The following is a 27,322-nucleotide window of genomic DNA, read 5'->3' as shown; positions in this document are numbered from 1 at the left end:
AGGCACCATTAATGCTGAAAGGTACATACAGGTTTTGGAGAAATATATGCTGCCATCCAAGCAACGTCTTTTTCATGGATGCCCCTGCTTATTTCAACAAGACAATGCCAAACCACATTCTGCACGTGTTACAACAGCGTAGCTTCGTAGTAAAAGAGTGCGGGTACTAGACTGGCCTGCCTGCATTCCAGACCTTTCGCCCATTGAAAATGTGTGGCGCATTATGAAGCATAAAATACGACAACGGAGACCCTGGACTGTTGAAGAGCTGAAACTGTATATAAAGCAAGAATGGGAAATAATTCCACCTACAAAGCTTCAACAATTAGTGTCCTCAGTTCCCAAGCGTTTATTGAATGTTGTTAAAAAAAAGGTGATGTAACACAGTGGTAAACATGACCCTGTCCCAGCTTTTTTGGAATGTGTTGCAGCCGTAAAATTCTAAGTTAATGATTATTTGTTAAAAACAAGAAAGTTTATCAGTTTGAACATTAAATATCTTGTCTTTGTCATGTATTCAATTAAATATAGGTTGAACATGATTTGCAAATCATTGTATTCTGTTTTTATTTATATTTAACACAACGTCCCAACTTCATTGGAATTGGGGTTGTAGTAGATAAGCCTGCCCCGCTGATCGTCGTGCGTCTGTGGCGGCCATGTTGGGAAGGTCGTCGTTACCATGACGGCAGTGGCGCGCTACTCTTCTTTACATTTCGACGAACAAAAACAACAGCTTTAATGTATTGTAGTGTTTGTCTGGCACTGTCTGCCCAAACGTGGATATATTGGCTACTCTACCCACCTCTGGAGCGGACATCCTCTATTGCTACTCTTACGTTTAAGCAACATTTTTGCTCATCAGATCAGCCAGTGTCGTATTTGTTGCACTGGTCTTTTGTATTTTCACGTTGAGGTGCTGCGGGTCGTGGCCCTGGTTGTGGTCCCAGCGGAACCGCGAAGCACACGTAACATCGTGACAAGAGTTGATCCGCTAGTACATCTTGTATTAATTAGGGAAAACGCTTATAATTATCTAATTAGTTTACGGATGTTAATGTTAAATGTATTACGCGATGCTAAGGATTATGTCACAACACAGAATGAACTAACTTCTAATTCAGAAAGGGCCAGTAAAAACTGAAAAATGTTGTTTAATATTTTCATGGAGGATACATTTGGGATTAGCTTTTGAAGTTGGTAATAGTGAAAAATGAAGTGAAACAGACAATGATTTTAGTCAGTTCTTTTCCAGAATGAGAGTCCTTAAAGAGAAGGATGCTATTGATGTGGCACAGCTTGAAGCAGGCAACAGGTGCATGTGGAGATGGGCCTAGCTCAAGTTGGAGGCAAGAACAAGAAAAGCAAAGAAATGAGGCAAATTTAATTTGAATCTTAAATTTGTACATCCACATCAATCACACACATCACATCACAAATTTTTTGCCTTACTGTACTCTTCAGAATCTAGATTGCTGAATTTATGTTAAAATAATAAATAAAAAAAACTCTCTGCGGTGGTCCGGGGCGAATCCCCAGGTCCCCACATATATATTTTTTGTATTTTAAATTTTTTTTGGTCACCTTTTTCTTGCCTTTGGTGTTTGCATGTCTGAAGGTGTTCTTTTGGTGATGAGTAGTGTTTTGTTTGCGGCAAAATGTTAAACCTTGGTTTCATGGGTCCATAACACATTTCCTGCATGCGTTTGGGTGAGGGGACTTCCAAATGTTTTTTTATTTTTTTATTTGTAAGACAAGGCTTACAAATCTTACCACCCAACCCATAGCCCAGACGTATGATAAAGACAGGAGATTGCTGTCACATCTACTAAGCACAAAGTTTTTTCATCAATTTTGGAGGCACAGGCAGTTCTTGACAATTTCACGTGCCATATTTTCTCCACTTGCGGAGGAGGAGGAGAATGTTGATGATCATGACTATTGTCTCCACTGTGCTTTTGAAATTCTTTTGTACTCTTCTCCTAACACCTTTGTACAGTGAGATCCCTCTGATGCTCTGCAAGCTCTCTGTGGACTGCAGCTTGCACTGTAATCTCTGACTACAAGATTGTCAGGAACATCTTATTTTTATTTAGGGTTAATCAGAGGGACTTTGAACGGTGGCAGGTGTGTACTAACTCTCGTTTAACATGAGTTATAAGAGGTGTGCACACTAGTTTGTTTTTACGCCCCCCCCCCCTTGAAAAGATACATTTTTCCCAGTTGAGTTGTACAGGTTATGGGTCACATTATGGGTTGAAAACGTTTCGAAATTGTCTTGTTCTCATTTTTTACTTTATATAACAAAATCTTGGGATTTGAACAGGGATGGGTAGACTTTATATATTCTTTCTACCTACCTTTAACAAGTTCTGGTAAGTAACTGTTTTGTGTGTCCCCAGCTATTCCACTGGGACTTATAGTGGTTCATGGAGACAGCGATTTAGAGACGTGCAGAGAACATATCCAGCTTTTACAAGAGGTAAGACCAAGAGGGTTGAGTTGATCTAAGTTAGGAAAATCATTTCTCGGAGTGACTGAATCAGCAGTGACATGTTGAAGACAGAGTTTTTTTTTTATTATTATTATTTTTTTTTTTAAATGTCTGGGCTCATTTGTATTCTGTCTTTTTACTCTTCCATTTCTCCAGGACTTTTCCTCTGTCAACTCCTCTTTGAGATGTGTGGGGCTTCAGGTTGGTTGTGTGATGCTGGAGAATGTAGTAATTGAGAAGTCTGTTCGACTGGCACCATTATTATTTTTTGGTGATTTTGCTTTTCTGGCCGTTGATTTCCATTCCATACTTTGTGGGGGGTTTTTCAAGATGGTTAGCCAGGTGGGCAAGTCGGAGATCATTAGCACATTAGAGATTTACTTGCATAATCCTTCCAGGATAATGTTAATAATAGGTGTAATGAAATGAGGCAACCCTGTTAGACTCCTACTGAGTTGTGGAACCACTCTGTAGTGGTACATTCAGAGTATGCTGCACTGGTTACTCTGGCTTAGAGCTATTAGATGGTATGGATCACATTCTGTCTCATATTTTTCTCCTTCATGGTGGCCCGAAGAGCATCATGATAACCCAAACAAAAACAAGCTTTGGCTATTCTAGCTGTTAAGTCATTGGCTGAGAAACATGGTATGGGGGTATTATTATGTATATTTTCCCAGAAATATGTGGATAACAAAAGTGTTACTTGGCTTTTAAATTTCATACTTTATGGGTGGGCAAACCAAACCAAACAATAAGTCAGTTTGCTCCAACTACCGGAGACAAATTCCTTGTGTTTTTTGGACGTACTTGGCAAATAAAGATGATTCTGATTCTGATTAAGTACTTTTTAAACTCTTGAACATAGAGTAATGCACTGTATTACTGTACACTATGTGCATTTTATTCCTTGCAATGTGTTTTAATGAATTTTTCTTTTTCAGTTTTAATGTTTAAGGCTAGGAAGCATTTATTTTACCATTAAATAATTACAGCATACACTCAAAATGCCATGATATTTTGAGTTATGCGTGATATAAATATGAAAAAATACATATTTTTAATGCACTCAATCTGCAATAGGTGGACTGAGATATAGCGAGGGAACACTGTTACAGTATTTTCTTTTCCGATTCCAAGGTCATCACTTTTTTTCCCCTTTGCTATCACTGGTATCACAGCAAAACTATGGAGAAAAACAAAACACATTTGTGGAATTAATCCTTCAGATGCTTACTGAGCAAAATTCTCAAGAGATATGCTAACATCTTACAAGATTTGCTGTTCTCACATGACTTAATGCACAATTGCAGTTCAACCCCCCAGCTTTTGATCATCCCCTATGCTTTTCACAACCCCTAGAGTGTATACAGTATGTGCTTGCTTTGTCTCTGGGTAAGTTAATTAATTTTGTTCCTGGGCTTGTATTTCAACGAAAGGGACAATATGTCCACACATTTGCAAAAAAAGAATTCCGATCCATAAATGTAAGAGGAGCTATGCATCGAGCCTGCTAATTAACTTTCACTTGCTACATGTTCTCATTTCAGTGATTTTCACCATCAGCTTTGGGATGTGCCTTTCAGAGGTTAACTAACCAGTATCGCACCAATTAAGATAGATTTGCAATTACAAAGTAGAATAGTGCTGCACTTCTTCAAGCTTGTTTGGTTTCTTCTCTATTCTAATGATGAACCATTTGCATAAGTAAAACCTCTTAATCCAGAGGTTAATCTCATGAAAAGGTTACGCATGGTAACTGTTCTGATAGCTGGCAAATGAGTGGTTGACTGCTGAAGGTTTCTCCCAAGAGATCACCATTTGCTTCCTTTCTCATATCCTGTTTGATATTCTTTAAAAGCACACATCAAATGCCAGTGCACACAACAAACACCCCCACACAAAATCTGAAAATGTTCTGCACCCATGGGGTTGCATTGCACAACACAAAAAGTACACATTGTTTCACAAATAAAATATGGCCCTAACATTTAGTCCAAGTTATGATTCCAATCAAGTAAAGTGCTGTAACTTCTGTTGTCATGCTTTTTTCATAGTTCTAGGGACTCGTTAAGACAAAATTGTCTGAAAGACAAAGCAAAAGTGAGGAAGACTATTGGTACATATGGTTTATCGTATATTTTATTTTTTAAACCTGCACTCGGAATTGTCCATTAGTCTACCAGAAACTATAATGACAATATTAGGGGTACACTAGGAGCTTGTTTCCTGTACAAATGTGAAAGACTGGTATATGACATGAATATATAAACTATTAGGAAGATGCATTTTACTGCTTTGCATCATAACATCAATTTCTCCAAAATACATGCTCATTTTGTTTAAAAAAAAAAAAAAAAAAGCCTCTTTTTACTTTACCTACTGTATGTCTCTTGTATTCTTATTATTGTATTATTATCTTACTTTAATGGCGCTTTGTAGAAGTATCATAGCTCAAAGGATTGGAACTCAGTCAAAGAAAAATTGTGTCGCTTGTTAGGATGAGTAAGATATTACTTTACAGGCAATATAATGACCTTAAAAGAATGTGTGGCAGCAATTTAAGTTGTCCAATTATATAGCTCTGAAGTCATCTCTATACTGCTCATTGCTCCTAGAGGGCTTATTTGCATTGTATTGGATATGTTCAAATGGATTGGCCACTCTTAAGGCTTCTTTATACTCACACGACTCAGTTCTCAGAGTGATGGTATCTTTCAACATTTGCACTTTTTTATTTTTATTTTTTTACAACTTCTCGGGGAATTCCAGTGAGCCTTGTCTGTCAGCTCTGCTTCCGATGTCATCCCTAGTATAGTTTATCAGTTTATCAGTTAGATACAGTTTATTCAGTCAATGTTTGTATTTTTTGTTGACCACAAGAATAAAGTGGATTCGAACCCTGAAGCAATTTGGTTTAGTGCCTTAAATTTGTCAAGGATCCCTCTGGGTTGTCCTATTTCATCGCGGTACATCTGTGGATCAAATAATCCTCCTGGTACAGATGCATTTTGTTTGGCTATGCCCTGTGCATAGTTAAACAATTGGCCTGAAAATCTACTCCTGTTACAAAAAGTGTTAAGTCCTCCTGTTTCTATTCATTGCATTCTTGCTACTTGCATCCCATTTGCAGTAGAGATAGCCAATTTCATCATTTGCATTTCTTTTCTGCTGACCAAATTTACTGGACATTCACGAGAAATGAAAGAAAGTAAGAAAGAAGTGTTGCAATTACTTACTGTCATCTCATCTACAAGAAACAAGAAAACACTTTTTGTTGGATATTTGAGTGTTAAATGCCCTGTAGTTGATTTTAAGCTAATAGTTTTATTCAATATTAAAACATTTATTGGCAGTTTATCCTTCATATTAGCACGAGATTGATGAAATGCAGTATATGGTCTGGAATCACATAGAACAGTTATTTATTTCCCTGTTACAGGTAATGGCATGGTTGGTTTTGTTTCTTCTCTCAGTGAAACAAAAAAATCTACAATCAAAATTTCTTCCTCCTCCATCCGGATTAACATTTCTAATTATTCTAGTCCCCTAATTAAGTAGTGCTTGTTGCATTTTTACAGTCCCTGACTGGCCAGCCCAGCCGAGTCTTTTGTTTTTGGGTTCCACAACCGAGGTTCCACAATGTCCAACCATGGCCTCTATGCAGTTCCAAACCGACCCTTCACCGATAGGTCGGTCTGGAACTGCAGAGAGACCTCTCTGTGTGGATGGCTCCCACAGATTGTCTTTCCTCACCTGGATCCTCAGTGCCTTACCTTATCAATATTTGCTGTGCCCAAAACATGCATGGTAGGTTAATTGAAGACTCTAAATTGTCCGTGGGTGTGACAACAGCAACAAGTGTTACAGAGAAAAATGTATTAAAATCTACCTAAAAGCGATCGATCGTTCACTACAATATGCGCATGCCTCATCACACAATGTGTGCATGCCGCACTGATGGGCTGACCATGTCATCAGCGCGGCATGACTCAAGTGGTAGCGTTTTCGTCTGCCAACCCGGAAGTTGTGGGATCAATTAATAAATAATTTGTTGTGAACATATAGGCGTCGGTACGCCTTGTAGAGTGGGGGGGGGGGGGGGGGCACAGTACTCAGGGAGTGTGCGTGTTTTTTTGAGTAGTAAACGAATCAGCCATCAATCAGAATCATCTTTATTTGCCAAGTATGTCCAAAACACACAAGGAATTTGTCTCCGGTAGTTGGAGCCGCTCTAGTACAACAGACAGTCAATTTACAGAACACTTTGGAGACATAAAGACATTGACAAAAAACAACAACAAACAACAATTGTGCAAAAAGATGCAGAGTCCTCAGTTCGAATGGCTAATATCGCAATAGTCCGGTGCAATGACCATTGTGCAAAGGGCACTGAGACTTCAAGGAGTGTATGCGGTTTAAAGTGACGAGTACTGCGATGATCTGGGACAATGGTTGTGCAAATGTTACAGATACTCCTCAATCAGTGTGCAAATGGAGCAGATGCTACACTGGCATGAGTGGCCACTATATGCAAATAGTGCAGCACGGCGAGACAACTACAGTGAGTGCACGAGTAATACATAATACAGAAATGTGACAACGAACTCAAGTCAAAAAATTGCCAGCTTGTTGTAATGGAATTGTAAGTTAGCTGTTCAAGAAGTTGATTGCAAGAGGGAAGAAGCTGTTGGAATGTCTACTAGTTCTAGTTTGCATTGATCGGTAGCGCCTACCTGAGGGAAGGAGCTGGAAGAGCTGGTGACCAGGGTGGGGAGGGTCCGAGAGGATTTTGCACGCCCTTGTCTTAGTTCTGGCAGCGTGCAAGTCCTCAAGGGTGGGTAGGGGGGGTACCGACAATCCTTTCAGCAGTTTTGATTGTCCGTTGCAGTCGGAGTTTGTCCTTTTTTGTAGCAGCACCAAACCAGACTGTGATGGAAGAACACAGGACTGATTTGATGACCGCTGTGTAGAACTGTCTCAGCAGCTCCGGTGGCAGGCCATGCTTTCTCAGAAGCCGCAGGAAGTACATCCTCTGCTGGGCCTTTTTGAGGACGGAGTTGATGTTGGTCGCCCACTTCAGGTCCTGGGAGATTGTAATTCCCAGGAACTTGAAGGTCTCGACGGTTGACACAAGGCAGCTGAACAGCGTGAGGGGCAGCTGTGGCGAAGGATGCCTCCTGAAGTCCACGATCATCTCTACAGTCTTGAGCGTGTTCAGCTCCAGGTTGTGTCGGCCGCACCACAGCTCCAGCCGCTCCGCTTCCTGTCGATATGCAGACTCGTCACCGTCCTTGATGAGGCCGATGACAGTGGTGTCATCTGCAAACTTCAGGAGTTTGACAGTCGGGTTCGCTGAGGTGCAGTCGTTCGTGTAGAGAGAGAAGAGCAGCGGAGAGAGGACACAACCTTGGGGCGCCCCAGTGCTGATGCTGCGTGTGGATGAGGTGGCCTCCCCCAGCCTGACCTGCTGTGTCCTGCCCGTCAGAAAGATGTAAATCCACTGGCAGATGGCAGGTGAGACGCTGAGCTGGAGAAGCTTGGATGAAAGGAGTTCAGGGATGATGGTGTTGAACGCTGAGCTGAAGTCCACGAACAGGATCCTCGCGTAGGTCCCTGCACTGTCGAGGTGTTCTAGGATGAAGTGGAGTCCCATGTTGACTGCATCATCCGCAGATCTGTTCGCTTGGTAGGCAAACTGCAGGGGGTCCAGCAGGGGACCTGTGACACTCTTGAGGTGGTCCAGCACAAGACGTTCAAAGGACTTCATGACCACAGATGTCAAAGCGACAGGCCTGTAGTCATTCAGACCCGAGATTGCAGGTTTCTTGGGGACTGGGATGATGGTGGAGCGTTTGAAGCAGGATGGAACTTCGCACATTTCCAGTGATCTGTTGAAGATCTGAGTGAAGACTGGCGCGAGCTGGTCCGCGCAGACTTTGAGGCAGGATGGAGACACGTGGTCCGGGCCTGCCGCTTTGTTAATCTTTTGTTGTTTGAAGATGCGTCTCACATCCTGTTCATGGATGGTTAACGCAGAGGTCAGAGGTGTGATTGTGGTCGCGGGTGCGGCCGGGTTGGTGTGTGGTGTGAAACTGTCCTTTTCAAATCTGCAGTAGAAGGTATTCAAGTCGTTGGCTAGTGTGCTATTGTTCTCAGCTTGGGGGGATCGTCGCTTGTAATTAGTCAGCGACTGGAATGCATGCCAGACTGATTTAGAGTCGTTTGCGCTAAACTGTTTTTCCAACTTTGCTGTATAGATCCTCTTTGCAATGTTAATTTCTTTGGTCAGCTGGTTTCTAGCTCGATTATACAGGGCCCTGTCCCCGCTCTGATATGCGTCCTCCTTAGCTTGGCGAAGCTGCTTAAGTTTAGCAGTGAACCACGGCTTATTGTTGTTGAATGTGCGAAATGATTTTGTTGGAACACAGACCTCTTCACAGAAACTGATATAGGATGTGACAGTGTCCGTATACTCATCCATGCTGCCAGCTGAATTTTCAAAGACACTCCAGTCTGTGCAGTCTAAGCAGCTTTGAAGTTCCATCTTGGCTTCATTGGTCCACTTTTTGACTGTTTTCACTGTAGGCTTCGCACATTTAAGTTCTTGCCTGTACGTCGGTATTAAGTGAATTAAGCAGTGATCAGACGAGCCCAAGGCTGCACGAGGTATAGCACGGTATGCGTTTTTTACCGTGGTGTAGCAGTGGTCTAAAGTATTATTTTCCCTGGTAGGACAGTCGATGTGCTGCTTGTATTTAGGGAGTTCGTGGTTGAGTTTAGCTTTGTTAAAGTCCCCGAGAATAATGAGGGGTGAGTCGGGGTGTTTTTTTTCAATTTCGTTGACTTGATCGGCGAGCGTTAGCAATGCGGCGTTCGTGTTAGCTTGAGGCGGAATATAGACGCCAGCGAGAATGAATGATGCGAACTCACGTGGGGAGTAGAATGGTTTACAGTTTACGAATAGCGACTCCAAATGCGGGCTGCAGTGTGTGCTGAGCACCGTGACGTCCGTACACCATTTTTCGTTGATATAGAGGCATATCCCGCCGCCCTTTGTTTTCCCCGATGATTCCATGTCGCGGTCCGCTCGATGAATATGGAAACCGGGAAGCATAACAGCGCCATCGGGTATAGCGTTGCAAAGCCAGGTCTCCGTGAAGCACATGGCCGCGGAACGTCCGAAGTCTTTACTGGTCTTTAACAGAAGATGAAGCTCGTCCATTTTGTTGGGTAGGGAGCGTACATTCGCGAGGTGGATCGACGGGAACGCCAATCTGTGTCCTCTCTTGCGGAGTTTCACCTGAATGCCTGCTCGCTTCCCTCTGTGGCGACGCTTCCGTCTCCATGCGCCGAAAACCGCGGACGCCGCTCCGGTGAGTAACTCGGGGAAAAAACTGAGCGGATATTCGAAAGTTGGTGACAGAAAGTCCGGAGTAGACTCCTTGATGGTTAGCAGGTCTCCCCTTGTGTAAGTGAGTCGTGTAAGGTCTCCAAAGACGGACGAAAAACACAAAAAACACAAAAACAAAGACAATACTAGAGAGCGCGTTACCGAGGCGACCACACTGGTAGGTGCCATGGCGAATTATGGAAGTTGGACATGTCGGCGTCCTTCTGATTGGCCAGCTTCTCGTGCAAGTCATTTGAGTCTGCATTTGGCTTGAGTGTCTTGACAGTACTAATGTAATCAGACTTCACTCAGTAAAATAAATAACTTCTCAGAGAGCACGTAATTTGAGGAGCACTAAAAGATACAAGATACAATGTGGGGGGAACCCCCCCACCCCCATGTGCCTCCCTTCGGGTACTCTGGTTGGGCAATGTAATCACAAACGTGAGGTAAACTTTACTCAGTTTATGAAAGTATTTCATCTCTATTGATTTAAGTTACCCAAAGCATATGATTTAAATTAACCAAATTAAAGTGGCTGCAATTTGTTACCCTACATTTATTAGGTAAAGCACATGATTTAAATTAACCAAATTAAAGTGGCTGCAAATTGCTACCCAACATTTATTAGTTAAATTCTATAGGTTGTTGTTTTACAGTGTGGGCCTCAAAATACTACTGGTCCCAGACACTCATACAATATTTTTAACCTTGCAAGGAAAACAACCGTTGTTAATTAAGGAGTTTGCCAGTTCTTACAAGGTTCCGAGATTCCAGTGTTGGTGGAGGTAGTCACTCTCCAGTGCTTTCCAGAGCAAAGGACTTCACCCCTCTATGTCCAAATCTTCCATGGAATGGAGAGGCAGAGGGTTTGTTTTGGCGCACATACAGTATGTCCTTGGTCTGGAAAGGTACAAGAGAGGTACTGACTTCCTGGCTAGCTCGCCAAGCAATTTTATAGTTAAAATTACTTAAGTAACATCTAGGTGACCTGGATACGCTGAAAGAGCCACGTCGTTATTATTTATCTGATTTTGTCGAAGAGCAACTATGCCTGTGACATCATACACAGTCAATAATTTAATCAGTAATTTTTAAGCAAGTAAACACTTCTTCTTCTTCTTTTCCTTTCGGCTTGTCCCGTTAGGGGTCGCCACAGCGCGTCATCCTTTTCCATGAGAGCCTATCTCCTGCATCCTCCTCTCGAACACCAACTGCCATCATGTCTTCCCTCACGACATCCATCAACCTTCTCTTTGGTCTTCCTCTAGCTCTCTTGCCTGGCAGCTCCATCCTCATCATCCTTCTACCAATATACTCACTCTCTCTCCTCTGGACGTGTCCAAACCATTGAAGTCTGCTCTCTCTAACTTTGTCTCCAAAACATCGAACCTTGGCTGTCCCTCTGATGAGCTCATTTCAAATTTTATCCAACCTGGTCACTCCGAGAGCGAACCTCAACATCTTCATTTCCGCCACCTCCAGCTCTGCTTCCTGTTTTCTCTTCAGTGCCACTGTCTCTAATCCATACATCATTGCTGGCCTCACCACTGTTTTATAAACTTTGCCCTTCATCCTAGCAGAGACTCTTCTGTCACATAACACACCTGACACCTTCCTCCACCCGTTCCAACCTGCTTGGACCCGTTTCTTCACTTCCTGACCACACTCACCATTGCTCTGGACGGTTGACCCCAAGTATTTAAAGTCCTCTACCCTTGCCATCTCTTCTCCCTGTAGCCTCATTCTTCCCCCACCACCACTCTCATTCATGCACATATATTCTGTTTTACTTCGGCTAATCTTCATTCCTCTTCTTTCCAGTGCATGCCTCCATCTTTCTAACTGTTCCTCCAGCTGCTCCCTGCTTTCACTGCAGATCACAATGTCATCTGCAAACATCATGGTCCACGGGGATTCCAGTCTAACCTCATCTGTCAGCCTATCCATCACCACTGCAAAAAGGAAGGGGCTCAGGGCTGATCCCTGATGCAGTCCCACGTCCACCTTAAATTCTTCTGTCACACCGACAGCACACCTCACCGCTGTTCTGCTGCCCTTGTACATGTCCTGTATTATTCTAACATACTTCTCTGCCACTCCAGACCTCCGCATGCAGTACCACAGTTCCTCTCTGGGTACTCTGTCATAGGCTTTCTCTAGATCTACAAAGACACAATGTAGCTCCTTCTGACCTTCTTTGTACTTTTCCATCAACATCCTCAAGGCAAATAATGCATCTGTGGTACTCTTTCTAGGCATGAAACCATACTGTTGCTCGCAAATACTCACTTCTGTCCTGAGTCTAGCCTCCACTACTCTTTCCCATAACTTCATTGTGTGGCTCATCAACTTTATTCCTCTATAGTTGCCACAGCTCTGCACATCACCTTTGTTCTTAAAAATGGGCACCAGTACACTTTTCCTCCATTCCTCAAGCATCTTCTCACGCACTAGAATTCTATTGAACAAGCTGGTCAAAAACTCCACAGCCACCTCTCCTAGATGCTTCCATACCTCCACAGGAATGTCATCAGGACCAACTGCCTTTCCATTTTTCATTCTCTTTAATGCCTTTCTAACTTCCCCCTTACTAATCATTGCCACTTCCTGGTCCACCACACTTGCCTCTTCTACTCTCCCTTCTCTATCATTTTCCTCATTCATCAACTCCTCAAAGTATTCTTTCCATCTACCTAGCACACTGCTGGCACCAGTCAACATATTTCCATCTCTATCCTTAATCACCCTAACCTGCTGCACATCCTTCCCATCTCTATCCCTCTGTCTGGCCAGCCTGTATAGATCCTTTTCTCCTTCTTTAGTGTCCAACCTGCCATACATGTCATCATATGCCTCTTGTTTTGCCTTTGCCACCTCTACCTTTGCCCTGTGTCGCATCTCAATGTATTCCTTTCGCCTCTCCTCGGTCCTCTCAGTGTCCCACTTCTTCTTAGCTAACCGTTTTCCTTGTATGATTTCCTGTACTGTGAGGTTCCACCACCAAGTCTCCTTCTCTCCTTTCCTGCCAGAAGATACACCAAGTACTCTCCTGCCTGCTTCTCTGATCACCTTGGCTGCAGTGGTCCAGTCTTCTGGAAGCTCTTCCCGTCCACCGAGAGCCTGTATCACCTCTTCCCGAAAAGCTGCACAACACTCGTCCTGTCTCAGCTTCCACCACATGGTTCTCTTCTCTGCCTTTGTCTTCCTAATTTTCCTCCCCACCACCAGAGTCATCTTACACACCACCATCCTATGCTGTCTAGCCACACTCTCCCCTACCACTACCTTACAGTTGGTAACCTCCTTCAGATTACATCGTCTGCACAAGATGTAATCCACCTGTGTGCTTCTACCTCCGCTCTTGTAGGTCACCCTATGTTCGTGCCTCTTCTGGAAAAAAGTGTTCACTACAGCCATTTGCATCCTTGTTGCAAAGTCTACCACCATCTGTCCCTCCAAGTTCCTTTCCTGGATGCCGTACTTACCCATCACTTCTTCATCACCCCTATTACCTTCACCAACATGTCCATTACAATCTGCACCAATTACGACTCTCTCTCTGTCTGGGATGCTCAGAACTACATCATCTAGCTCCTTCCAGAATCTCTCTTTCACCTCTAGGTCACATCCTACCTGTGGGGCATAGTCACTAATCACATTACACATAACACCCTCAATTTCAAATTTCAGCCTCATCACTCGATCTGATACTCTTTTCACCTCCAAGACATTCTTAGCCAACTCTTCTTTTAAAATAACCCCGACTCCATTTCTCTTCCCATCTACACCATGGTAAAATAATTTAAACCCTGCCCCTAAACTTCTAGCCTTACTGCCTTTCCACCTGGTCTCCTGGACACACAATATATCAACCTTTCTCCTAATCATCATGTCAACCAACTCCCGAGATTTTCCTGTCATAGTCCCAACATTCAAAGTCCCCACATTCAGTTCTAGGCTCTGTGTTTTCCTCTTCTCTTTCTGCCGAAGAACCCGCTTTCCACCTCTTCTTCTTCTTCTTTGACTTCGACTTCGACCCACAGTAGCTGAATTTCCAACAGCGCCCTTATGATACTTAATTAGGTAACATTGCAAAGAAATCAATCCATTGACTCCCGAAGAGGAAATCGCTGGTTTAAAGGAGAAGAAGAAGAATTGGAAGGCTGCTCTTGAATTTATCAAAATCTCCCAAGTCGAGCCTGAGTAATTCGGGTAGAAAGTTTTATGTGCTGCCTTTACCAACTAATCTTTCAAGGAAAGAAAGGATCTGCCCATGATCCCAAACATAAAACCTAATCTGTGAAACTCAGTGGAGGTTATCTCATAGCTTTGGTTTGCATGGGTTCTCCAAATACAAGCTCATTATTCTCCACTGCTGTAACATATGACTGCAGCAGCAAAATGAAAGTCTACAGATAAATTTTGTCTGCCAATATACAGTAAATAAAGATTCAGCCAAACTGGCTGGACAATCCTGAAAGTGTCCTTTTCAAATCTGCAGTAGAAGGTGTTTAGGTCATTGGCTAGTGTGCTAGTGTTCTCAGCTTGGGGGGGATCGTCGCTTGTAATTTGTCAGCGATTGGAATGCATCTCGTCTCATATTTATCTTTTGTAACAAACCCAAATGTTTTCAGTCCACAGCAAAAATAAAGGAATTGGCCTCACCGTTCCAATATTTTTAGAGGGAAGTAGGGCTGCAACTAACGATTAACTAATTAACTAACTAATTTTAATAATCAATCAATCTGACTTTTTTTTTTTCCTATTAATCGATGACTGATACCCCAAAAAATACATCCTTTTGTCTAAAGACAGGACATTATTTCAAATTGACAATGCAGAAAATCCATCCATCCATTTTCAACACCGCATATCCTGGTTAGGGTCGCAGGGCGCTGGAGCCGATCCCAGCTGACTTCGGGCGAAAGGCGACTACTCCCTGAACTGGTCGCCAGCCAATCGCAGGGCCCATATAGACATGGACAGCCATTCACACTCACATTCACACCGTCACTGAGTGGGAACTGAACCCACGCTGCCTGCACCAAAGTCAGGCAAGTGTACCGCTACACCATCAGTGACACAATGCGGAAAATGCACAAACAAATTGATTATGATGCAGTTATTGGTTTGGTCTAACGTCAGAAACTAGGCACAAATGTTGATCATTGTTTTCCAAAGTAAAAGCAGATGTTTGCAAATGTCTTATTTTGATTAAACGCTAATCAGTTTGCATTCGTGGAGGACTAAAGAAATCTTAAATTTCAAGTTTATGTCTCTAAACGATTAATCGATTATCAAAATAGTTGTTGATTAATTTGATAATGGAGTAGTTGTTGAGTAATCGATCAATTGTTGCACCTCTAGGGGGAAATGTAATAATACACATACTGCAAAAATATACAAACAAGCCTCTATGAAGACCTCCTATAGAATTAAATCAACCTGGAGGGGATGTATATGCAGAAAGCTCATCTCCTCAATCCTCCATTTGTGTCTTTCTCGCTGATGCCTGCCTTTATCCTTTTTTATTTTTTGTCTCTCTTTCATCTTGGCGGCCAGGGGGAATCTTGCCTCTGGTATTCTTGCGATGCTGCACTGCTGTCATGCTCTGTCACCGTGACTTGTATGAAGTAGGGAATGCGGTCGCTGTGCTTTTGACGGCTTGTTGGCCCAGCGCGACTTCAATTGTGTACAGGAATCAAGCAGCGCTGCTGTCCATTCCTATTTCTCTGTAACCTGGACATAACATTAAAAAAACAACCTTTTATTTGTTTTCTATCTTTTATTATAGTTATCTGGGGTGTATTTGTACATCAACATTTAGTTACTCTAATATCGGGCATTTAAATTACAGTATGGTCCTGTATTTTATTTTGGTTTAATCATTGATGCTATGTGAATACAGCTCGAGAGTTAAGTTTTTGTGTCGCTGTGTTGCATAGCAACCAAAGAGATGCAGCACTGTTTGATCTCCTACTCTCTGGTGACTGATGATGCTCATTGGTTCTGTTTACTGATCGGATGTATGGTGTGCGGTCTCTTTGTTATCAGCATAATGCAACCAGGCATGAAGGTAGCAATGTTAGAGAATGATAATGTTGGACTTAATATATGTATATACTGTACTCACTACTCAAAACATTAGGTATAGCTGCATAGACTAATAGTATTCTATACAAGAACTCTAAGCAATGCATGCTTTAATTTAAAAATATTTTCTGTTGTTATTGTACATAAATGTTGGTACAGAATATAATATTTTTGAAAGTTTTTTGATACATCTGATCATATTATATTGAAGTGGTTGGTATAATGTTTTTGTATCAGTGGGTTTCATTTATCGTTGCAAAATTCTGGAAATTTCCAAAGTCTATGTACTATAGAGAAAATCCTGATAATACTTCTACTGTTATTTAAAATGTGAATTTTATGTACAGTTTACATTATTTTTAATTTATGTAAATGCGTTCTTTCAAATACAGTTTATAGGCAAATGTTAAAACATTTTTGTTTTATTTTTGACAAAACAGGTATACTGAGTAAGGAATTAGATAAATACATTTTGGTAGAATGCTGATTATGTGGCTTAATCTTATTAAAAGGCTAAATTTATTGCCAATCTGTTATAGCTGTTGTTAAATGTTTGTTTCGATATGGCTACAAAGTACATTTTCCATTCTCATTCTTCAACCTCTAATTTTCTGATTTAAAAATGTTAAACAATATTACCGATATTTGTGTTTAGGAGGAAGCTGACAATACGAAGAATCTTTCCTCGCAGCGATTGTCCCCAAAGTGGTGTTTCCTTGATTGTAAGTATCATCACTCATCAATCTTTTCCAATAATTGTAGGAATGATGGTTTATTAAGAGTAGGAATTATAGTTTTAGGAATTAAAAGGACCTCAATATATGCATGAAAATCAACATCAACTTGTCCTGACGCTTACTTGTTCAAAGCGGCTGTCAGTACAGTCCGAATTTATCCAGAAGAAGAAATTATGAAAATGGAACATGACTGTACAGATTTTAAATGGCATTTCTGATTTAGTCGTTTTTTTTTGTTTTTTTTTAAAGCTCGCCTTGAGGCTGACGGAACTTTGCAGCTAAACTTTGCCTAAATTACTCTGTTTCATGCTTTCAGCCGCTCAGAAGGCTGCTCAAGAGACAGCCCACACAGTTCATTATTTTCACTTGTTAACAGCTTTTGCTTTATCTACCAGCATGGGCTTCTGGGAAAGTTGTGCCTCATGATGCTGATAAACACTGTTGGCATGCAAAACATTGTCAACATTCAACTTCTGTAAAAGTAGTCATTATTAGAGTTATGTCTTACTAGGGGCATGATGGAATTTGCATGTTCTCCCCGTGCTTGTGTGGGTTTTCTCCGGGTGCACTGGCTTCCTCCCGCATTCCAAACGCATGCATGTTAGGGTCATTGAAATTTGAAATTGCCCTTTAAGGTGTGAATGTGAGTGTGAATGGGTGTTGGTTGTTATATGTGCCCTGTAATTGGCTAGCGACCAGTCCATGGTATACCCCGCCTGGGATCCAGCTCACCCGCAACCCCAATGAGGATAAACTGGCTGTGTAGAAGATGGATGGATGGATTAAAACCTGGCAGGGCTGTGAAATAGTGGTTTGCACGTTTTCTCTGTGGGTTTTCTGCAGTTTCCTTCCATATCCCAAAAATTAAGGCTTAAATGGGCCATGTGAGTGTACCCATGACCCTAATCAAGACAAGTGGGAACTGGGTGGGTGGTTAAAACCCATGGGATCTAAACCATGGCAATCCTTAACTTTCATTGATCAACGTTCCATTACTGACTTCTGTGCTGTAGCTCAATCCCTCGAAATAATTAAATCACATTTACCAGTGGATATGATGAACAGTAACCTAATTTGTGAGAGTCTTAATAGAAGGAAATAAAAAAACATCTAGGTATCGAACACATTAGGAATGCGTAACAAGCTCAAACAATCCTTGTGGAATTTGAGCCAAAAAAAGATGCAGTCAAGATGGAAACATTGGAAAACATGAGATGAAATGAGATTCAGTAACATTGTTATCCAATGGCGTAAACATAAATACATTGAAAAGAAACTTCATAACTTCAGTGCGTTTTATATTATGAAGTCCGCTATTTTTTCAGCTCTGAGGATATGTAAGGTTCCAACACAGCTGATTTTTATGAATCATACTGTAAACCAAGGGAAGATTATTTATCTTAGTAAAAGAGCAAAGGGAATGAGACAGATGTGGCATTTGGTGTTGGCGCTTTCTCTCGGGCGAAGGTTATGTTTCTTATAAAAAGCAAATAGCTACATAGCATTTCATCTTTAATTTCAGCACTAGTGAAGAACAACCTTTGAGTTCAACGAAAGGACATTTTACTATAAAGAGAATACTTTGGATTTCTAGTCATTGCAACAAGTTCTACTTTAAAACTCCGTATTTGTCTCCACAGCCACAACCGCTGATCGTTTTTACAGGATAGACAGAGCACAGGTAGGTTTATTGCTTGAGCGTTTGGTTATAAATGTATTGCCATGTGGAGCTGTTTTCCCTGCATTAAATGTCTATTGATTCATCAGGAACATCTCAACTATGTGTCAGAAATCTCCCACGAGGAACTCTTTATTCTGGACCCGGAACTGATTGTAACAATGACAGTCGGCACTTCTCCAACTGCTATGCCTGACCTGGTTCATCTTTCATCCAGCGTGGCCAACAACGGGTAGGTTAGAGTACAGTACCTCCACTTGCCTTTAACCTGCTGGATTGACCTAGGCTCTTATTAATTGCAGTGGTGTTTTCTGCACTGCATGACAGTGAGAGCTGTTTGTAATATTTTGAACTTGTCGCTCTTTGCGACAAGGTGGGCTGTTTTTTAGCTTGGTCTAAACCTTTTCTTTGGTCATCTTTAGGGAAAGCAGTTTAAATCAGAACCCCGATGATGTGTTTGTCTTCCCTGTGGCTTCCTGTCTTTCTCCACCATCATCATCATCTTACAAGTAAGGACATGCTTCCGTCTCAAACTCAACTTTCATACGGCCTATATGAAGACAGCACGTACACTGGCAACCAGATGTTGATAGACAGTTTAGAAAATGGTGAATGAAAAAAAATATGAAATTTAAAACAATTCTACAAATGTAAGTGTAAAGTAAAAAAAAAAAAAAAAAAAAAAAAAAAGTTTGACGCCAGTAAGATTTCTAGAAAGTTTTTGCCACAACAAACAACTATTGACATTCACATTCACACCTATGGAAAATTTAGTCTTCAATTTACCTAACGTATATGTTTTTTGAATTTGGTAAGAAGCTAGAATACCCGTAGAAAACCCACGTTGGCACGAGATAAGTGGCACATACTTTAATATTTGGCAAACGTAACGTGGAGGCAGCGGGTAATTGTGTTTGGAGATGTTTGTTGCATGCACCACATCACACTAAATTGTTTTATTATTATTTGTTTTTTTGTCCCAGCAGAGCTTCGAGGCACAAATTTTGCGGCAACCTGTTTTTGAAGTTGACTTACCCGAGTTATTTTATTTAATATTTATTTATTTATTTCCCCCTAGTCCCAGAGTTAACATGTTATGAGAAATGTGCAAATGAACCACAGAACCCATTAAGCGACATTGTGAAAATTCTGGCTCAACCCTGTATGAGTTTCATTCTTCTCCCCAGAAAAAGAGTCCTTCATCGAAATCAGCTGAAAGGATGTTTTGGTGTAAAGAGAGCTATTTTTCCAAAACAACCATAAAAAGACCAAAACCAAAATCCCAAAAACATCTGCATGGATGAGTTTAGTGCTCAAAAACTTACTTAGCCCTCATTACGACCAAACGTTACTCTTATCGAACACCTTTGGGATGAAGTAGAACTCAGTCTTTATTACATTTTTCATTCCTGTTGATGTAATGGCCCCCATATTTTTGTCCATATATTGTAAAACATACTTGGAAGCATGAAAATGTTCATGCAAATGTAAATAGTCATACTGAACACACAAGTTTCTAGGAGGAGGCATATTGTAGGCTTCAGAAATTAGTTTTGTGATGACATCCATGTAGAGAACATAGTGTAGTAGGTGCTGTGGGATGAGATTGGCTGGCTCACAGTGAATAGGGGCTGTTGGGATTGTCGAGCCTGTGAGATGGCAAAGCCTGTGTGAAGTAAGCCTGCATAATTCTCAGCTCTTTTTGTGTCTGTGCCTGGGTGTATGTGTACACTATTTCTGTGTAGGAGTATACTGTACTCATAAATAGTGTTTATTTACATTTTCTCCTTTGCTGTGGGAGAAGCAGCTAAATGAAACTACAATGTCTGTGTGTGTGCTTGAGTGTGCATTCATGGTTTTAAGCTTGCCCTGCCACAACATAAAATCAACCACATTTAGAAACATGCATTCACTAAGACACACAATTAACTGACACATGCACATCAGTCAGTAGATTTTAGTTTTGATTATTTATTTCCTGTAATTTTTGCTGGAGTAGATTAGGTTATATTAATAAAAACATTAATTGAGTGGGAGGGGGGGAAAAGCCAGCTGGGCTTTTACAAAGTCTTCCTGTTCCTTTAAACACGTAATTAAATGAATTGCTTCATAAGACTCAAACCCCATGTTTGTTTTAAATGTGGTATTGGATTTGTTGTGGCTATTTTCTTCTTGTACATCAAATCCCACACTGGTTTCACCCAAAAGAATATAATCGCTTAAATAAAAAACACCAAAAAAAACAGAAACACTCCAATATTTTCAAACAGCGATTACTAGTTATAAATGTGCCAATGGACCAAGCAGGATAGGGCTGGCATGGCATGTGTGTGTGTGTGTGTGTGTGCGCGCGGCTTCCAATTAAGAGATAAATTGTGCGTGCCTATATACTGTAGTACACATGTACAACCCCAATTCCAATGAAGTTGGGACGTTGTGTTAAAGATCCCAAACATTTATTGAATGTTAAAAGAAAAGGTGATGTAACACAGTGGTAAACATGACCCTGTCCCAGCTTTTTGGGAATGTGTTGCAGCCTTAAAATTTGCAGTTAATGATTATTTGCTAAAAACAATAAAGTTTATCAGTTTGAACATTAAATAGCTTGTCTTTGTAGTGTATTCGAACAGGATTTGCAAATTATTGTATTCTGTTTTTATTTATGTTTAACACAACGTCCCAACTTCATTGGAATTGGGGTTGTAATATTCCAAAATGGCTAATAACTGCAGGTCAGCTATTTACTATGAGGTCTGTAAGAGCAGTGATTCCCAAGCACTAAACCGTCAGACATCATAAGATGTGCCACATTGTAGTATACAATTTAACTTGATTGAACTTTGTTCATTTATCAATGTCAGTGTCATATAGTGGCAGAAGATAGAACTATCCACCACTTGTCAGGCATACAACAGAATAATAGCTTTGTGCTCAGTTTAACAGGCCCAGATCTCACACTAAGTACATTTGTGAGTAAATTTATATAAAATTATCATTGCTTTAGTTTATATATTTTTTGTGACATTTTTGTTTGGTATGTCGTGAGATTTTTTTTTAAATGGAAAATGTGTCTTGGCTCAACAAAGGTTTGGAAACACTGAAGAAGGCAAGGTATGAAACGAGCTACCATTAGAGGTCCTTTTATGTACCTAGTCTAGGTGGACTACTTGTTGAGCACCAATACTATCGAAAAATGAACAGAACTGTTGAAGGATAAGTGAGTGCTTTATAAATGCATACTGTAGCCATCATTGCCAAATCAGTATTCTGGTCTGATCTTACATGATTTATACACCATAATAATAAAGTTTTGTTTGTTCACAGACCCATTTGTAGCTTCTGAACGCTGTAATGTTCGCCTAACTAGAATTTGCCAAGCCAAAGTGTTAAACAGTGGGCCATAAGCAAGGGCACTGCAAATGTGTGAGCATTATTGAAATTTAACAAACTGGTTGGATGCTCAGTAAGTGCTACGATCTGAGAGGTTGACATACAGGACAACACAATATTGTGATCCTAACAACTGAAAATATTGGCTAATCCATGTGCGAGTGTGTGTGCATGTTTGTGTTGGCAGTCTGATTTGCAATCCTGAGTGGCTCGAGTGGGCGGCTGAGGTGCAGAGATGAGTCGTCCGAGAGGCATTTGTGCACTTTGGGGAGAGAGACAGAAAGAGGGAGATTGAAATGGTAATGTGAATAAAAAAAAAAAAATTGATGGAGAGAGAAATGAAATGCATGCTAGAGCTCTTGAATCACATCATCTTACTGTATTTCCATGCGCGCGCGCACACACGCACACAAACACATAGACAAGCAGCGTAGCAGTTTGCCCACGCTCGGCCAGAGGTGAACAATATTCCTCCCACGATAATTACATGCCTCTCTTAGCTTCTCTCCATCACCTGGTCTCTCTTTCTCGCTCTCTCTCTGACAAACACCTACACGTGAAAATATGTTGTTGTTTTTTTGTTTTGTTTTGTTTTTTCAAATTTGCCACTGTGGTGGAAATGTTTACGTTTACAAACCCCCCACAGGTCAGAAAATCTGGACAGTTGATGTTAGAGAAAAGAAGTCCCAGGATGTTAGTTTTGACTTTTTGACATATTCTACTGAACATAGTATGAGGCAACTGATGCATTAAATGTAATGAGGCAGTATCATTATTTATAAATGGCGTCGGGGAATGTTCCTCCCATTATTGAACGCAGTGATAATTGAACACGCCCCTTTAATGCCTGTTGAGGAGCCTTTTTGAGTAACTGCCTGCTTTCATCCCACTTTTCAGCCACCAAAATTGGCTCGTCCCATGCAGTTGCAGCCGAAAGATTTCAAGGCAGTGCAGTCAAATGTAAGAATATATTTGCCTGAAGAAATGTACACTAGCTCATCTGGCTCCCCTTTTCGCACCACTGAGTTGCTTTGCTTGTCTTATCCCACTTAAATGTATGTGAATAACCTCTGGAGGGGAAGAATACTTGTGTTCACCTTCTACTTAATTAGGCGTATCAAATGAAATGTTAATACAACCCCCAAAAAAACTAAGAAAAAAAGAATAGAGGAGATGAAAAAATTGTGAATAATAAAAAAAAGTGAATCGTTATGCATCCACAGCACTGTCTGCAGAGGCGTGCAGCGTTTATGCCGCTTATTGCCTGTGGTTTAGCTAATGAGGTAGTTGAGGTTTAACCCATTTCAAGTGGAATTATAAAGACGTGTTTCTTTCGTTTCAAATATAGTAGTATAGAAAGGAATAATTTAGTAATTTCCTTTGTTTCACCAGGTAAAGCAATTGACAACAGCTTCTCATTTACAATGCCGACCTGGAAGCAATTTAGGTTTCAGTGTCTCTTGCTCATGAACACTTCGACAGCGGACAGTCGGAGCCCAGATTGGAACCACCAACCCTTTATTCAGTGGATGCCGGACTGTACAGCCACCTCAAAAAAATGTTAGATGCTTAATATCGCCTCTCGAGTGTTGTTGCTGTCCAGCAAGTTCATACTGTTTATGGAGAATCCTGACATGAATCTTGGCACTGCTCTACTGAACTATACTATTTTATAGCCTCTTCAACCCAGTGCTATCAATTTGACACAGTACTGGGACTTAATCCTTTTTTTTAAATTAGAGCTAAAGCTTGAATGTGTTGCCTTTCTGGTTTACAACTTAAAACTTGTCTGCTGCCGTGTCCTTTTCCTCGTTCATGAATGTATTTATGCAGTCTTTAGGCACTGAACATTTGGTAAATTAATGATCTACCCACATCACATTGCACATTGTCGCTTGCTTTCATCTTATGAGACTGTACTCAGTGGAACCGATTCTAATCAATTAATAAATCACCTCAGGGTTGGGTGAGAACCTTTTGCAAGGAACAAGAAAATAAGCAGACTCACATTTTAATCTGAAGACTCAGGTGGTGTCAGAGTACTTTTGTCGACCATTAGTAAGTGCTTGAGTTTCATGCCATTTGGCCAGGATTGCCAGATGTTTGGTTGAGCAGAAGTGTTGCTTCTATTAAACCGTTTAGCACTATTATGACTTTTACTTTGGTCAGTTTTTACTTCTTGTTGTTTGTTCGATTGTCATTGGCTTGATAATACTCTCATGGAGCAGCTTTTTGTAAAGAAAGGACACAGATTTCAAGTGTCTTTTTGTGACTAGTGTCATGCATTTGAGTCCATCTGTTTGTGATGTTTGACAATAACGAGCCCTGAGCGGGGCGACGCTAGGGGAGTCAAGCCACGGATGACATCTGAAAAGCCTCATATCTAAATTTTGACAGATTTAAATGTTTTTGTTACAGGGGCGGTGCCGAATTGTACTTAAATTGGTGTAGCAGATACATCGCCTAAGACAGATACTGATAGAGCTTTTGGTCAAGTGGAGGTATGATCTAGTACAGATCCTGCCTATCATATGTCTTGTCCAGAGCCACAGACATGACATGGGAATTTCTATTTAATTGTAGCCGCAATATAGATATAATGTGCACACAAAATCCTAATTTGTGTGCACCATATAGTGATTTGTAGCCACCAAATAGATTAAATAGATTCTGCGCACAAAACACAAATTTGTGGCCACAAAGCATCTGTGGCTCAATTCAGGACCGTGAGGCAGGCAAATATAGCACACCTTCTCTAGAAACAGTAAGGTCGAGACAGAGACCGTAGGTAAGATAGGGGACAGGGATAGTATGTTTGAATTTAGTTTTAAGATGGGGATGAGCTACAGAGGCATTCAGAAAAGCCCGGAATTGCAGTCCATTTACGGGAAAGGAACAAGAAACGACACTTACCGTAAGGACTTCGCGTATTGCCGTTTATATCGAAGGTGTCCTCCATTTGGTCGCCCATACGTTTAGTGAATGATATTAAACCCACAAATTAGTTCATTCCACACATACCTATTTTGTACATTGTGACCACAAATTATTATATTTGGATAGTAGTATTTTTTCCTGAACATTATATCGATATTGTGGTCACAATTTAGAAAAAAGTCTCATGTCATGTCTGGGGCTCTGTAGTAATGCACATCCAGTTGACAATATTCACAGCTATAAACTTTGGCCCAAAGCCAAGCTCTGACTTGTGGATTCAAACCGCTAAAATGTATGCTGAACCAAGGAGAAAGGAACAGGCCTACTTCATGGTCATCATTGAGCAGTCAGGATGGAAGTGATGATGACTAGCTGCTATAATTTAATTGGTATAGCAGCTGTAATAAAAAAAAATCCGCGTTTAAAGAGCAGGCAGTACGGTGAGCATGTGGGTAGTACCTCTGCCTCACAGTACAAAAGGATCTGGGTTCATAACCTGGCTCAGGCCTTTTTGTGTGGAGTTTGCCCCACTCAATGCTTGCGTGGATTTTTTACTCTCTCTCTCTCTCTCTCCCTCTCCCACTTCCCAGAAACATTAATTGAATACTCTAAATTGCCCTTGGGTGTGAGTGTGAATGATTTTTTTGTCTATACAGTATGTACCGTGTGATTGACTGGCGACCAGTCCAGGGGTGTACCCTGCCTCTCACCCAAAGTCAGCTTGGATAGGCTCCTGTCAACCTGCCCAGGATACGTGCTAGTTAGATGGATGGTTAAAGAAGTCATTTGTTAATTTGAGATCCTTTTTAGTAAGGACCGGTCATTTTATTGTTAAATAATCTTGGACTTTAAAGAGCAACTGTTCAATTCTACTGATTTTTAGAAGTTATTCATGATTGTTGGACATTTTTATGTATTCCTCTCTTGTGGGCCATCATATGGAGTCTGTCTAGGAAAAAATAGCTGAAGAAAAAGACAAGCCTTGGTTCTCCTCTGAGAACCAGTTCAGAAAAGTTATGATCTCCTTGCTATTTCTTCTATATTCTCTTCCTGTAGTGCAGTGTGTCACAATACTTTGTGTATCTGTACCTGGTTCATTCAAACACACTGTGCGTTGTGTTTTAGGATGAACAGTGACAGCTCTGCCTCAGCACTGAGTTCAATACCTGAAGCTGGAAAACTACGAAGGTTAGTCAACAATTGCATAATATTACATAAACAATGGCTCTGCAACTACTTCACCTTTTTTATACTCTTTTGTCTCATACTGTTACTGCTTTGTGGTTTACAGGAAAGGTTGCATCCAGCGCTCTGTAACCACAAATGATGAGTTTAAGACAATAGTGAGGTCAGTACACTTACTGTTTGACTTTTGGATAAAGTGCTCAGAATTAATCGATTTCAGTACCTCTACCTGACGAAACAGCTTTTTAGTATGAGGCAAGAAAGAAAAGCACACAAACCTGTACGTAATAGCTCCTGTTTTCCAGTAGCACCCTTTTCTTTGACATTATGAAACAGAATTTTGTATGTTTACAGCAGGGGTGGGCAACTTTGATCATGAGGCCCACATGTTTTGTCCATAGACATCCAAGGCCAGACTGTGAACATCCACCCCATAACGCTCCCCTGTTGCCATGTTAGCTATGTTTTGTTTTAATGAATAGAAAAAAAAATATTGAATTCTATTATGCCAACATTCATAGATTATATGTACTGTATTTCCTTTACAGGTGCATATTTCTTATTTTCATTCATTTACTCAATGAGCTGCCTCAAATTCACACATTGAGTGATAAAACCGTACAGTACAACACTTTTACATGTCCGACATTATTAAAGACTGCGGTACTGTCCCCAATTTCAATTACACATAGCACATTACACATGCACTTGAAAATGACGCTAGGACTCACAATTAGCAATCTAGTGTTAGAAGCAATAATTAACGCTTACTGTACATAGTGTTCAGGTCAAAAGTTTATAAGACAGTGGGGAGGCCAGCCATGATGTACAGCTTAGAGACTGGCACTGAAGAGACAACGGGAAGCAGAGTTGGAGGTGGGGAAATGAAGATGTTGTTTTCCTAAGGAATGACTAGGTTGGATAGGATTAGAAAATGTTTGGCTGTTTGTATGATGTTCTTTTTCTGAAATGCTGTGCTACATTTACAGTATGCCAGAGCTAATGAGACACACACCTTCCAAAAAGCTCAAATTTCATCTCGTCAGTCCATATGTATAATATTCTCCCAAAAGTCTTATTAAAGTCTAATTATTCAGATTTTTTTTACATTTCCCCCCCCCCCCAAAAAAGTAAGACATTTGCCACACATGCCATTTTTGCCCAGGCTCTTCTTTATTGTTGTGTCATGAACACTGACCTTAACTGAGGCAAGGGAGGCCTGCAGTTCTTCAGAAGTTGTCCTGGGTTCCTTTGTGGCCTTCTGGATGCGTCATTGCTGTTCTCTTGGGGTAATCTTTGTAGGCCGGCCACTCCTGGGAAGGTTCACCACTGTTCCATGATTTCTTCATGTGAGGATAATGATTCTTCCGATGGTTCACTGGAATCCCAAAGCTTTAGAAATGGCTTTTGTA

The 27,322-nt window shown here is 41.0% G+C and overlaps 1 protein-coding gene across 9 annotated transcripts in view; it reads left to right on the top strand.

The window, feature by feature from the left end:
• Positions 1-27,322, top strand: part of LOC133483351 (diacylglycerol kinase zeta-like) — a 113,647-nt gene that overhangs the window by 74,552 nt on the left and 11,773 nt on the right. For 5 of the 9 annotated variants that reach the window (XM_061784514.1, XM_061784504.1, XM_061784459.1 and 2 more), the window contains 9 exons: positions 2,403-2,482; positions 2,651-2,695; positions 16,639-16,705; positions 18,361-18,401; positions 18,488-18,630; positions 18,821-18,907; positions 22,686-22,748; positions 25,851-25,913; positions 26,017-26,073. In XM_061784514.1, coding sequence (XP_061640498.1) covers positions 2,403-2,482; positions 2,651-2,695; positions 16,639-16,705; positions 18,361-18,401; positions 18,488-18,630; positions 18,821-18,907; positions 22,686-22,748; positions 25,851-25,913; positions 26,017-26,073 — 646 coding nt within the window. Of the gene's footprint in view, positions 1-2,402; positions 2,483-2,650; positions 2,696-16,638; positions 16,706-18,360; positions 18,402-18,487; positions 18,631-18,820; positions 18,908-22,685; positions 22,749-25,850; positions 25,914-26,016; positions 26,074-27,322 lie in introns of those variants that run through there. The other 4 variants (XM_061784476.1, XM_061784486.1, XM_061784494.1 and 1 more) reach the window with 4 other exon arrangements.

Source organism: Phyllopteryx taeniolatus, chromosome 1 (assembly GCF_024500385.1).
Source record: "Phyllopteryx taeniolatus isolate TA_2022b chromosome 1, UOR_Ptae_1.2, whole genome shotgun sequence".
Classification (NCBI taxonomy): Eukaryota; Metazoa; Chordata; class Actinopteri; order Syngnathiformes; family Syngnathidae; genus Phyllopteryx; species Phyllopteryx taeniolatus.
This window is presented reverse-complemented; position numbering and strand designations above follow the sequence as displayed.